This window comes from Mastigoproctus giganteus, chromosome 6 (genome assembly GCF_048544385.1).
Source record: "Mastigoproctus giganteus isolate SK-2022 chromosome 6, ASM4854438v1, whole genome shotgun sequence".
Classification (NCBI taxonomy): Eukaryota; Metazoa; Arthropoda; class Arachnida; order Uropygi; family Thelyphonidae; genus Mastigoproctus; species Mastigoproctus giganteus.
The window spans coordinates 234213577-234228656 of record NC_143580.1 but is presented as its reverse complement, the minus strand read 5'-3'; the positions used below and the strand labels follow the sequence as shown (position 1 = coordinate 234228656).

The 15080-nt window shown below is 36.9% G+C and overlaps 1 protein-coding gene across 1 annotated transcript in view; it reads left to right on the top strand.

Moving 5' to 3' along the window:
- Positions 1 to 15080, top strand: part of LOC150085097 (mitogen-activated protein kinase kinase kinase 10-like) — a 275293-nt gene that overhangs the window by 212006 nt on the left and 48207 nt on the right. Inside the window, exons 7-8 of the mRNA XM_090376779.1 lie at positions 1364 to 1552; positions 6952 to 7209. Of these exons, the coding sequence (XP_090232905.1) occupies positions 1364 to 1552; positions 6952 to 7209 (447 nt within the window). The remainder of the gene's footprint in view (positions 1 to 1363; positions 1553 to 6951; positions 7210 to 15080) is intronic.

Here is a 15080-nt window from a genome sequence, read left to right as displayed (position 1 = left end):
ATCACATGCCACTACTACTACTGTTGCTGCCAGTGCACCACATGTAGTATAGCTAAGCATATTTTCAAAAACCTTGCAAGTGTAGAGATGAATGAAAATCTAACCAATGACATTTTAATCATTACGCTATCCCGAAATTAGAGTTTATAACTACATACCCATCCTGTGGTATTTCCTTAAAAGATTCTGAAAAAATACAGTAGAATCAAATATCTTTTTTGATGGGAATACATTTTTTCCTTCCTGGAGTGGAACTTCCACCCAGGTGTCAGGTTAATTATTTTAACAGAGGTAGAGCTAGTAGCAAATTTTCAAGTTCTATATTTTCATAAAAAAATTTTATGAAATTTTGTGGAAATTTGTTTAATATCGAATTATTTTGTTAGTTTAAAAATTTTATCCTCTCTACCACCTCATGTTTTGCCCTTTGCATTTCTTTTTATGAATAGATATGAAGCTCTCTAAGCAGTAGAGCCAAGCAGCAAGGAAAGGAATATTATGTTCTATCAATGATTTATCAAACATTTGCTTGTAGAAGTAGATCATAATCCTCTATAAAGCAAATGTTAGACTGCACTTAGAATACCATGTCCACATATGGAGACCATGTATGTTTACCTTTAAAAAAAAGAAAGAGAAAAAAAAAAGTGAGCTTCATGAATGGGGGAAAATGGGCATCACATGTAGTTGATATCAGCATAAAGTTGCCCATATGAGAAAAGACTTAGAATATGTGGGTTGCACAACTTATAAATTAGTACCTTAGAGAGAATCTGATTGAGATCTATAAGGCTCAGAGTGGGAATAGTGAAAATAATGAAAGTGAAATGTTTATTATTCTAAATGATATTAAAACTAGGGTACATAAATTTCAGTTACACAGTTTAGATTGTAGAAAGATTTCTTTTAGCTAGCGAGTTGTTAATTTCTGGAATATGTTGCCTCCGCTGGCAGCTTGGGGAAATTCAAATGTCTGTTAAGTAAGTACCTGTGTGAGGAAGGAAATGCAGAGTAGTTAATTTTATTTATTTGGCTGGTTCAGAAAAATCCTGGTTCGGCGTATATAGCTAATGCACATTACTCTCAAACAGTACATTTTTAGATTTTTCTTGCTGCAATCCCCCCTTATAGTATTATGTATGTATATTATGTCTTATGGTCTGTTTACTCTCTTATTATGAATATGCTGTTCTCAACATATGTAATGTTCTCAACATATGTAAATATGTTGAGAACATTACATATGTAAATATGTTGAGAACAGCATATTCATAAAAATTATCAAATTTTGCCTGATTTAAATTTTACTTTGATGTTTGTACAATATATACAGTTTGCTTCACTTCAGTTTTACTTATTTCAGTACCAACAGATGGTGTTAAAGGTCAGACATGGGGACCAAGTACAGTCCATCAAAAAGAAAGGGGCCACTCACGACAAAGAGTTCTTTTAGATGGCAACAAACGATTTTCTAAGAGTGCACCAAATTTAGAAAAATCTCAGAGTCCATTCTCCTTGGGAGTTTCTAATATTGGAGCTTTGCATGAATTGAGTGAGTGAATTTTGAAGTTAATAAAATATTTACAAAGCAAACTTTGGTTCTGAACAAAATCTTATAACCACGGGTAGACAGTTAAAGTTTATAACTTATGAGAAGTGGCGTGAGGGGATAGGCAAATGTATTGTAAGTGATACCATATTAACCTGCAGTATTTAAATAATTCTGTATATTTCACCATAAACATGAAAATTTTATTTTTCTTCATAACTGCAGTTTTCCCTTTTAATGCAATTTTGATAATTATGTTCATATTTATTATAACCAGCAATTAACTACATATTAAAATTCTTTGGTAAACTACAAAGTGAAGGAAAAAAGTCTCAAAAACCTCATGGTAAAAAGCCATTTTTGGAGAATGGAGAATTATTAATCTTGAGTCTTTTTTTTTTCCCGTGAGGAGGCAGGCCATTTACTGATTTCCATGAGAAGCACTCTTTAACCCTAATCCATGAGGAAACCCCCTCATCAATCCATGAAGAGGAAAAAAAGGTAAACTGCAGCCATTATCAACTCACTGCAGGATGGAAGCCTCCTCAACAATTCATGTTGAGGGAAATGGACCATAATCTGCCCCGCTGGTCCAGTGCAGGTTGGCAGGTCTCAGTCAGGGTCGCCTGAGCTTCCTGAACGGAGACCAATTTAAAAAAATAATAAATAATAATAATAAAAAAACAATAATAAAAAATATATATATAATGAAATAAATAAAAATAATTAAAAATTAAAATAAAAATAAATTAAATAAAAATAATTAAATTAAAATAAAAATAAATTAAATAATAAAAATTAAAATAAAAATATATTAAATAATAAAAATAAAAAAATAAATAAAAAATTAATTTAGAGTGTGGCAATACAGGGTGTATGGAAGAAGATGGGAGTATGAAAGTAAGAGTAAGGGGATGAGGTGAGGGCATCCCCTAAATTGACAGTGGAACGTATGCCCCACCAGGAGAAAAGGGAGGGGGATAACTCCAGAAGGGTAGAAAAGCCACTCACCGAGAGTGCTGAGTGTGACTTATATTTTGTGGTTGAGTGGTCAAGACCACTGGAGCCTACCCAACCATGTGGAAAGTTAGCAGGTAATCCTACCCTGAATGTTCCAGGGTTAGCAAGTCGATGCTGGTAAAACGGTCAAGTACAGATTTTTTATTTCAAGTTTGAGCAAGTCCCTTACAGGTTTGTATTCCTAGCTTGAGTTGGTTGCAGAGTCCTGTGCCTAGAAAAGAGGTTCCGTGCGTACTCCGTTAATAATTTGTAGTATTGTTCGTCAGAAATTAACAGGTTCTCCTGTCCTTGAGGTATGTGTCGGAGTCTGGTGTACAGTGTTCCTCGAAGATCGTCATAAATTGGGCAGTTATAAAGAAGATGGTCCCAATCTTCAATTTCTCCACATTTACAGTAGGGGTTATTGATGATTCCCAAGGTAGTCAACTTATGATTTATAAAGCTGTGTCCAGTTATAATATATGTACAGGAGAGAACCAAGGCGGCGACTTTGGATAAACTAGTTTGACCTCTGGGATGAATTTCTTAGTTACTAGGCGGCCCTTGTCCGTCTCCTCCCATCTTGTCTGCCAGATTTGTAGTAGCACGGCAGCTAGTTTCTTTTTTTCTTGCTTACAGTCAGTGTGGGTGTCGATGGTATGTCCAAAGTTAGTAGCTGGGATGCCCCGCAACAAGCAGTAGTGCAATCCTCGACGGATAACCTCCAAGTCAGGTGGGGGGGGACACCTGCAAGAACCTGGAAGACCAGAGAGCTTACTGTGCAGCAGGCCCTGGTAATGGCGAGCAATATACTCTGCTGAATTGTTTCTAGTTTGCGTTTATTGCGAACAATTATTGCTCTATGGTACCAAATCCCGGATCCAATGTAATAACAGGGAGGAATATAACTTTATACAGGAGTTTGTGTTCTCCGGTTCAGGCCCCAGTCACACCTGCTTACTCGGACAATTAGGGCTGCATAAGTTCTGATTTTTTCTTGAAGGTATGATACTACACTGATAGTGGTAGAGAATGAAAAGGACTTGGGGGTAATTGTGCAGGCAGATATGAAGTTTTCTGAGCAGTGCAGACGGTCTGCAAGAGTAGCTCATGGTGTCTTGTCAATGATATACAAGAATTTTTCTAGCAAGGATAAGGAGGTGATTATCCCTTATATAAGACAATGGTGAGGCCACACCTTGAGTACTGTATACAGGTCTGGAGGCCTCATTTTAAGAAGGATGTAGAGCTGTTGGAATGAGTACAGAGAAGGGCAACAAGATTAGTGAATGGAACAAAGGGACAAAGGGGTGTTCTTACGAAGAATGGTTTAAGTTTTGCAGATTACAGTGTCTAGAGAATAGGCACCTGTGAGGTGATCTGATTGATTTGTATAAAGCCTTGAATGGTTTGAGAATGCTCAATGCTGATGGGATTGTTTCTCCTGCTCAGAATAATCAGCTGAGAGGGCATAAATTCAAATTGAGTAAAGACAGTTGTAGGATAGATATACAGAAGTTTGCCTTTAACCAGTGGATAGTTTATTGGTGGAACAGACTTGCATCTTTTGTTGTGGAAGTTGATAGCCTAAATAAATTTAAGGCTGAGCGTGACAGGTATTTGGAACAAACGGAGGGGTGGAATGGGAGCGGGTTTTTTTTTGGCTGAAGCTGCATAAGCTTACTTTCTTGCATCGTATGCCTCTACTAATGCTAACACAATTGAAAGCCTTTGAGATGTCAAGAGCAACAATTGAAAGCCTTTGAGATGTCAAGAGCAACTGCTGTGTTTCACCGAACTTTTCCATTGAATTTGTCCATAAATGGGTAACATAAGCCAGAATATCACCAGTGGATCAACTGACAGAATCCATACTGGTGATTGTTAATCAGATGGAAGGTTTCTAGGTAGTTTAAGAGTTGGCAGTTAATTGATTTCTCCATTACTTTAGAAAGAGTAGAAGTAATTGCAATAGGAGGGATTTGTTAACCTTTTTAGGAACTGGCTGGATATGTGCAAATTTCCAAGCAGAAGGAAAAACATCAGAAGTAATAAGCTCAGGAGCACAGTTTTGAGAACAAGTGGAGAAATACCATCAGGATCTGTAACTTTCATAGCTTAAAGATTCGTCAAAATCCTTCTGACATCCTTTTCACGGAAGACCACAGGAGGCATTGAATAGAGCATGCTGGGAAGGGTGGAAGGTGTCTTACCAAGATCATTAATACATAAGTTGGAAGAAAAATGGGATGCTAGCAGGTCAGCTTTATCCTTGGCTGAAGTGACAATAGAACCATCATGTTTTGACAGAGGTGAGAGCAGAGGTGGGCAAAAGTTACGGCCAATAGCTTTGGCAAGAGACCAGAATGCTCAGCTACCATTAGGGCAAGAAGCAAGTTTTCTACTCTTAGCCCGTTCAAAATCTAGTTTGGACATTAATAATTGCTTTACAATTGTTACAATAATTGCTGTACAATTGGTATAGGCAGAAAATGAAACTGAAGAATTGGAAACAAGCCAATTATGATACGAAACATTCTTCTCTTGAACAGCCTTAGCACATTTATTGCAAAACCAAGGTTTAGATATAGGACAAGATTTTAAAGTGGAGTGTGGAATAAAGGATTCTATTTCTACAAGAATTATTTCACTGATACAATATAAGCAAACGTTGACATCAGATAGTTTTGAAACAGTAATCCATCCAAGGAAAAGAAGAAAAGAAATCTTGCAGGTCATTCCATTTTGCATTCTTGTAATGCCACGCAACACGAGGTTGGGAATAACCACAAGATAAAGGCTCCATTGGAGAAAAGACAACCATCAAGTTATGATGCGAGGTGCCTAAAGGACCACTCACTTCAACCGTGTACTTAGAATAGAAGGGTTGTTTGTGAGAAAAAGATCAAGTGTTGGCTGTATGGTTAGGATTGTCTGGTATTCTGGTAGGTAAATGAACAATCTGTGCTAGGCCATTAGCAATTGCAAAAGCCTCAGCATCTTGACCAGCTAGGTCTACGTGACTAGAAAACAGAAGCCAGCTGGAGTTGTGAACATTAAAATCACCAAGGAAAATAACCTCACTGTTAGGAAAGTTGGATTGGAGAAAGTCAAATTGCAAAGAGAGGAAGTCAGAGTTCCATAAGATTAATGGAGTTGGGAGAATGGTAGTGACAACAGATGAATTTGACAGAATGAGGCATAGAGATTTTAAGCCAGAGAAGATCGAAAAGAGGAGATTTCAAGTTACCAAGTCTCTGACAGGGAATATCGGAACGGACGTATGCACAAGTACCACCTTTGAGATGAAAGGAATCATACAGCAAATAATTTGGGCAATTGAGATGAGCAGTGGTTGAACCAACCAAGAACTGAGATTCTGTCATCAAAGGTTTGGCAGACTGTAAGTGAAAATAGACATCATTGAAATTAGAACTGAGACCGCGTATATTTGCGAAATGAAGTAGGAAGTGTTTGAGAGGTTTAGATCTTTTCACAGATAAGTTTGCTCTATTAGTTTGACAATTCATGGTGTATTCTATAGTAAGAAAGGGGGGGGGGCATGCTGTATGAAGTAATGAAATTTTTGGATTTATAATTTTTGAATATATTGGGCATACGCATGGTAAGAATATACCCAGATCCTTGACATAACGTGGCCTCTACAGTGCCTGCCACATACACACTACTCGGACTCACTCCAGTCACTATCTGGCAGAGTAGAGAGGTAGCAAGATTATATACTGATCAGGAAGCCTCCTAGAGAGTTACCAATAGGTTCAGTCTGGTGTACTAACTAGCGGCTGGCCTGTGAACACCATTTTAGAGCTGTAATCTCGAAATGTAAGGAAGATTGGATCTCGCCATGGTGTTCATCATAACCTCAAAAGAAATAAATCATACTGCATGATGGAAGAGATGGGGAAGGGTTGACCGGAACTTAGTTCTGGAGACTAAACATGGGTTCCACCACTTCAAGCCTCCAGTAAGCAAAGTGGTGGTATTGCACCGGCAGAAACCTCTAGGTCTACGTGGCTAGTTTGATGAGTCACCTGCCACCTAGTATTTCCTGGTAACACAAAGGGGGCAGCATTCCTGCAGGTATGCACATGGGGGGGTTATACCCAGGATTACTAACAGTCCTCCCATCATGAAGGTGCAAGCAGAAGATTTGGCTGTCACAGACCATCCTGACTTTGCTGAAATTGGGTCCACTTGACTTGAGTATCACCCGAATATCAGTTCCATCAGTGTTTTAGACTCCCAGGTTGCAAGTGCAGCTTGTCTTGCATATCTGACACAGTGCTACCTCTATCTGACAATCAAATTATTTAGAGTAATATATGACTTTTCATTAATGAGATATCAGAGATTCAGGAATTTACTTTTTATTCTTTATTAAGGAGCAGAAGGTGAAGATATGAACTCTCCAAGGCACTTATATAATGGCACCGGTGAAGGAACTAATTTTAAACGATCTTCCTTGCCTCGCAAGAGGTTAGACTCAGCAATCTGCAGTATTGGTGCTATGTTAGCATCAGTTGCTTGTGGTTTTGATGTTCGTGTGGCCGATCATTTAGCCGTCCATCCACGTTTAGTTCCCGGTTGGAATGAAGAAGAAGACGACGAAGAATTAAAACGCTGGTGGCATAAAGAAACAGGTGAGTTACCTTTTTAAGTTTTTATTCATAGATAAAGTGCTATTTCTGTTTTGGTTTTATTTCTAACTTTGTTTAAAAATAGATTAAAAAAATTTTCGTTGTAGATGTAGTTACTTAAGGACATGATGTAAAAAATAATTTATTATGACACAGGCTCTGCAGCACTACAGTATATATTTTATTACTCATAATAAGTCAATTAGAAAGTTGCCTTTCTAATTGAAGCACCGTGAATTTCTTTCATCAATCAAAATTCTTCATTAGATACTTTAATTTAATAACATGAGAAACTGATGGGAAAAATATTAGTGATTTGTTTTAGATTTCTTTCCTTCCTGAAGTGCTAGTCATATGAAAATAATATATCCAAGAGTAAAATGAATGTAAGAAATTATAAAGTACTGTATTGATAATAGTTTCCAGAGACGGAACTGGGCAATCACTTTTTTCTTTTTTTTTTTTTTTTTTTTTTTTTTGGCTGATGCTGTATAAGCTTTCTTTCTTGCAACATATGCCTCTACTAATGTTTTCACTTTTCTAATTCACTTTCTCGTATTTCTTGTGGATTTTTTATCAATCTACTTATTAATTTGGATGAGGCATTTGCAAAGCTTTTTAGCTTGCAATACTCTTTTTACACATTCAGTATTATGAAGAATTTGATTCCATATAGCCAATCTGCATAAAAATGGGTAGCCTATTCTTAAAAGCAGACTTTGATAGTCTCTGCATATGCAGACGTATCTTCAATATTAATTAAGACTATGCCTGGGACAAAAGTAATATAAGTACACCTCCATTATATACAGATAGTCAATCTTTATGAATTTATAAAAATTACCATTGCAACGATCTATGATTTGCATATATTTATTATTAAAATAATTTAAATAATATAATGAATATAACAAAACAAAAATATCAAAGAAAAAGAAACTTACAAATATTCGTTTATATCTACAGACTGTTTCTATATAAACTACAAATAAAATACATATAACTACAAGGAAATAAAAAATCACAACTAGTTGATTATATTTATGTTTATGTTTAGAATAAAATCATAGAAATGAAATATAATATAGAGTTCTTTTAAGATTATAACATAAACTTAAAATATCAATGGAGATGTATTATTTTAATTGAATTTTTCTCACTTTTGCTGAAACAAAATCATCAATCATTTTATCAAAATTTATGTTTTGTGCAACGTGATTTTCAATAGATATAATTGATATGTTGGTTAGTCGTTCTTGTCCAGTTGATTTTGATATTCTAAATAGAAAATCTAAATCTATGGAAATAGTATTCAGTTTTTAAAATATGGTGCTTAAGTCATTTGTAAGAACATGCATATTTAATTTCAATACAAAATTGTTGTTCAGCAGATAAATTTAAATCGTCCAAAGATTTGCAAAGAAGTGTCATTCTGATTTTGCTTTCTTCTTCTTTCATCAGGAAATGTAGCGGATATACGCATTTTTTTTTTTTTTTTTTTTGTAGCAGCATTTCACTTTTTTCTTTTCTTTTTTTTTTTTTGGCTGATGCTGTATAAGCTTTCTTTCTTGCAACATATGCCTCTACTAATGTTTTCACTTTTCTAATTCACTTTCTCGTATTTCTTGTGGATTTTTTATCAATCTACTTATTAATTTGGATGAGGCATTTGCAAAGCTTTTTAGCTTGCAATACTCTTTTTACACATTCAGTATTATGAAGAATTTGATTCCATATAGCCAATCTGCATAAAAATGGGTAGCCTATTCTTAAAAGCAGACTTTGATAGTCTCTGCATATGCAGACGTATCTTCAATATTAATTAAGACTTCGTGAACTTTTATTATTTGTAAGAACAAAGATTTTATAGCTCACTCTTTGGACGACCCGACCATCTTGTGTCTGTATGTCCTTTAAGTGAAATCCTCAAAGTATTCATTAAAATTTCCTAGCGACTAGTAGAACCAGAAAAAAAATAAATAAATATTCTTTGAGCAACGCCAAAAAACTTATCATCCCAAACATTATTGATGCTGCATGTACACTAGCTAAATTAAGACTATGTGTAGAACATGGTGCAAACATTGCAAATAAATTTTTTTTTTTTTTAATTATTGCATCTACGCCATTATATTTTCCCATCATATTGGCTGTTATCATATTTAAGCAATATACTGGAAATATGGTAATCACTTTAACTCTTAATTCACACTTTCTAATTTGCCTAAAGGCATTTAGGCAATGGTGGGACCAACGTCTACAAAGTTGTCTCTCGTAATCCATTCATTCTATGGAAACTGTTTTAAATGTGATTACCAAGAGCAATTAAAAAAAATTTGCTACCAAGAGCAATTAAAAAAAAATGGAGTCACCGGTTAAAGATGCATTGCAGGATCATCTAGACAAGACTGCAGCAATAATTCAGACACAGCATGGGTTTATTAATGGAAAGTCTTGTCTGAAAAATTTTATTGTATAATACAAATGTATGATGTGGTTAGAAAGGAACTAGATGCAAAAAATAATTTTGATATCATATACTTGGATTTTTAGGAAAGCAATGTTGCACATGGAAGATTACTGTACAACTTGGAGCAGTGTGGTATTAATGGTAAGTTGCTACAGTGGATAAAAGGGTGGTTGAGCGGGAGAAGACAGAGAGTGGTAATCAGTGGATGATGCTCTCCGTGGACTAATGTTATTAGTGGAGTTCCACAGGGTTCTGTGTTGGACCCACTGTTGTTTTGTATATTTATCAGTGATATTAATGAAGGTATATCAGGCTTAATGTCCAAGTTTGCAGTGATGTTAATGACAGTAATGGCAATGTGCTACTGAAATGGGATCTACAAAATTTGGGCAGATGGGCTGAGAAGTGGCAATGAAGTTTAGCATTGACAAATGCAAAGTACTGCATATGGGTAGAAGTAACCCCAGAGGAATGTACCAAGTGTGTGGTATTACATTTAGGGTAGTGGAGAATGAAAAAGACCTGGGGTAATTGTGCCATCAGATATGAAGTTTTCAGAGCAGTGCAGACACACTTCCAGAGTAGCTTATGGGGTGTTGTCAATGATGTACAGAAACTTTGCTAGCAGGGATCAGGCGGTGATTATCTCTTTGAGGCCTACAGACTTGCACGAGTACCTCATGCTGGTCTGTAGGTCTCAATTTAGGAAGGATGTAGAGCTGCTGGAAAGTAGAGAGGTTGAGATGATGAAAGAAGTTACTTATTGGCATTACACTTGAACTTCTGTTAATCATAATTTTCAGGAAATACATATGAAGGTAAGTTTCCAAAAAATAGTAATAATTGTAACAGAGGCATGAGATGCAAGAAAGCAAACATTTGGCTGATGCTACATAAGCAAGGTTATGTAGCATCAGCCAAAAAAAAAAAAAAAAAAAAAACAATTTCACACAGCCATTACCTCTAAAAATTTATCCAGTTCCTCCAACTTCCACAACGTAAATTTGTTCTAGCAATTAATCCTCCACTGGCTAAAGGCAGATTTTCACACATCTATTGTACAACTGTCTTTCCTCAATTTGAATTTACGCCCCCTCATTACTGTCATTAACAATCCTGCCGACCTCATATCATCTGCAAACTTGGACATTAAGCCTGTTATATGTTCATGAATATCATTGACAAATATAGAAAATAATAATGGTCCCAAAAACGATCTGTGGGAGATTTAAATAATAACATTAGTCTACAACAAGTAGTAACCATTGATTACCACTCTCTGTCTTCTTCTATCCTTTTATCCATTACAGAAACTTTCCCTTGATGCTGTTTCTTCTCCAATTTGTACAGTGGCATTCTGTGTGCAAAAGCTTTGCTGAAATTCAATTATATGATATCAAAATTATTTTTTGCAAACTGTTACTTTGGTATCTCATCATAGTATCCAATCAAATTTATCAGGCAAGATTTCCCCTTAATAAACCAATGCTGTGTCTGAACTATAGCTACAATCTTGTTTAGATGATCTTGCACTGCTTCTTTAACCAGAGACTCCATTACTTTCCCCATAACAGAAGTTAAACTAATAGATCTGTAATTGCCTGTGTCACCCTCCCTTGTGAATTGGGGATACATTTACACTTCTCCAGTCCATGGGGGGATCTTCCCCTGAATCCAAGGATGCTCTCAAAATTTTCTACATGCTGGGTAGAAAATTTTGAGCGAGCGGGTTGTTGATTATAAATCAACTACCGGCTGGCTAAAGGCAAATTTCAGCACATCTGTTTGCAACTTTCTTTCCTCAATTTCAGCTTATGCTCCTCAGGTTGGTAATCTCAGCAAGAGGAAGTATCCCATCAGCATTGAGCCTGCTCAAACAATTCAAGGCCTTATAGCATTGGCATTCGTAGAGGCATATGATGCAAGAAAGCAAGCTTATGCAGCATCAGCCAAAAAAAAAAAAAAAAAACACTTCCACTTCACCCCTCCGTTCATTCGAAATACCTGTCCAGCTGAGCCTTAAATTTATTTAGGTTATCAACTTCCACAACAAGGAATGGAAGTGTGTTCCACCAACCAAAGCTGGCTAAAGGCAAATTTCTACACATCTATCGTACATCTGTCTTTCCTCGATCTAAATTTATGCCCTCTCAGGTGATTATTCTGAGCAAGAGGAAGAATCCCATCGGCATTGAGCATGCTCAAACCATTCAAGGCCTTATACACCTCTATCAGATCACCTCGCCGGTGCCTAGTCTCCAAACACTGTAATTTTCAAAACTTAAGCCTTTCTTTGTAAGAGCAACCATTTGTTCCATTCACTAATCTTGTTTCTCTTCTCTGTACTCATTCCAGCATCCTTCTTGAAATGAGGCCTCCAGACCTGTATACAGTACTCAAGGTGTGACCTGACCATTGCCTTATACAAGGGAATAATCACCTCCTTATCCCTGCTAGAAAAATTCCTGTATATCATTGACAAGGCACCATGAGCTACTCTTGCAGCCCGTCTGCACTGCTCAGAGAACTTCATATCTGCCTGCACAATTACCCCCCAGGTCCTTTTCATTCTCTACCACTGTCAGTGTAGTACCACGGAGTTGATACGTTGCTCTGAGGTTGCTGTTTCCCATATGTAGTACTTTACATTTGTCAATGTTAAACTTCATTTGCCACCTCTCAGCCCATCTGCTCAACTTTTCCAGATCCTGTTGCAGCAGCATAGCGTCAGTAGTGTCCTTAACAACCCTGTCAACCTTTGTATCGTCTGCAAACTTGGACATTAAGCTTGACATACCATCATCAATATCATTTATAAATACAGAAAACAACAATGGACCCAACACTGAACCCTGAGGGACTCCACTAATAACATTAGTCCACAATGAGCAGTGTCCATTGATTACCACTCTCTGTCTTCACCCCCTCAATGATCCCTTTATCCATAGCAGCAATTTGCCTCCAATGCCACACTGCTCCAATTTGTGCAGCAATCTTCCATGTGCAACAGTAGCAAAAGCCTTTCTAAGGTCCAAATATATAATATCAAAGTTATTCCCTGCATCCAGTACTTTTGTGACTGCATCATAGTATCCAATCAAATTGGTCAGGCAAGACTTTCCCTTAACAAAACCATGCTGTGTCTGAGCTATAACTGAAGTCTTGTCTAGATGATCCTGCAGTGCTTCTTTAACCAGTGCTTCCATTAATTTTCCTGGAACAGAAGTTAAACTCACAGGTCTATAATTACTTGTGTCACCCTTTGATCCTCCTTTGTGAATTGAGGTCACATTTGCACATCTCCAGTCTATGGGTACCTCCCCTGAGTCCAAAGAAGCTCTCATAATTATGGCTTATATAATTTGCTCATAATTTGCTTACTTCCTTTGCTGCCTCCTTTAATATAACTGGAAAGATCCCATCCACCCCAGGTGCCTTTTTTATGTTTATCCTCAACAATTTCTCCTCCACTTTCCTCTCAGTTATTAGAAAATCATCTAGCTCACTGCCAGAGTTTACTTCACCTCTGGCATTCCCCTTCCTGAATAAATCCTCATGTGTGAATGTAGATGCAAACTACTCGTTTTATTTGTAACCATCTGAGCAGGATCCTCAACTGTTGAACCGTCAATATCCTCTGTTAAAATCCCAATCTGATTCATCCCTTTCCTTCTAGAGTTTACATAGGTAAAGAACTCTTTTCTGTTTTTCTTTGCATCGTTTGCCAAGGATTTCTCATAATCTGCCTTTGCCTGCCTAATCTCATTTGTGGCTTGGTTATAGACCAGCTTATATCTATCATAGGCTTCCATGTCACCCATTAATTTATATGTATCCCATGCATTTTTCTTCTCTGCCATATGTCTCATTAGTTCATCTGACATCCATTTAGGCCTAAACCTTGAACACTATTTCTTAGTTGGTATGTAAAGCCTAGCTTCAAGATAAGTTCTTGGAATGCTTCCCATTTTGAATTTGCTGTTGGCAACATCATCAGTTGGTCCCACTGTATAGAATTTAAGTACTATCTCAGACCATCGTAATCACTTTTACGAAAGTAAAAACCCTTCCCTTTACCCCTGATGGTAGTTACCTCTTTGAATAAATCCCACTTCAGCATACTGTGATCACTGCCACCTAATGGTTCCTTTATCTGCAGATTCTTAATGCATGAAGAATCACTACTGATAATCAGATCAGGAGTATTACTCCCTCTATTTGCCTCCCGAACATACTGATGTAGAAAACAATCATCCAATAAATCCACAAAAGCCTTGCTAGTGTATGAGTGACCAAACCACAAATTCCATACAATATCTGGGAAGTTAAAATCCCCCATTATAAGATTATACACCCCAGTAAGATCACCTTGCAGGTGCCTTGTCTCTAGGTGCTGCAATTTACAGAACCTAAGCCTTTCTTGGTAAGAGCACCTGTTTTTTCCTCTCACCAGTCTTGTTGCCCTTCTCTATACTTGTTCGCAACTCTACATCCTTCCTAAAATGAGGCCTCCTGACCTGTATGCAGTACTCAAGGTGTGGCCTGACCATTACCTTATAGATAGTTATTTAGCTCTCTATCAGAGTTAGAGAAACGTCTGGCCTCCACTTCCCTACAGATTTCTTCGTGTGTGTGTAGATGCAAAAGTGATTCAGTTTGTCAGCTATCTGAGCAGGATCATCAACAGTCAAACCATTGATATCAAGTGGACATCTTATTCATCCCCTTCTTTCTAGAGTTTACATAAGTAAAGAAATCTTTGCTCATGCTCATTTTCTTTGCATTCTTTGCCAAAGATTTCTTGTAAACTGCCTTCACCTGCCTAACCTCCTTTGTAACTTTATTACAGACTAATTTATATCTATCATAGGCTTCTATGTTGCCCAATAATTTATATGAATCTCATGCATTTTTTCTTCTCTGCCATGAGTCTCATTAATTCACCTGGCATCGATTTAGGCCTAAATCTTGAAAAGTATTTCTTAGTTGGTATGAGAAGCCTAGTAGCTTCCAAGATTAATTAGGAAGATAGGCTGAGATGTTGGCAATTGAAATTTAATATTAACAATTGCAAGGTACTGCATGTCCCTGATTAACATACCAACTGTGTGGTACCGCACGTATGACAATAGAGAATAAAAAAGACCTGTAAGTAATTGGGCAGTCAGATATGAAGTTCTCATAGCAGTGCAGTTAGGTGATCAGAAGCGCTCAAGAGGGATTTTTGAATAATATACCGGAATTTTTCCAACAGGCATAAGGAGGCAATTATCCCATTGTGTAAGGCAATGGTTAGGCCACATACTGAGTACTTCACATAGATCTCGATGCCTAATTTTATGAAGAACATGGATCTTGAAATGGATCAGAGAATTTTAAGAGCATCAGCGATTTCTGCTGCCAT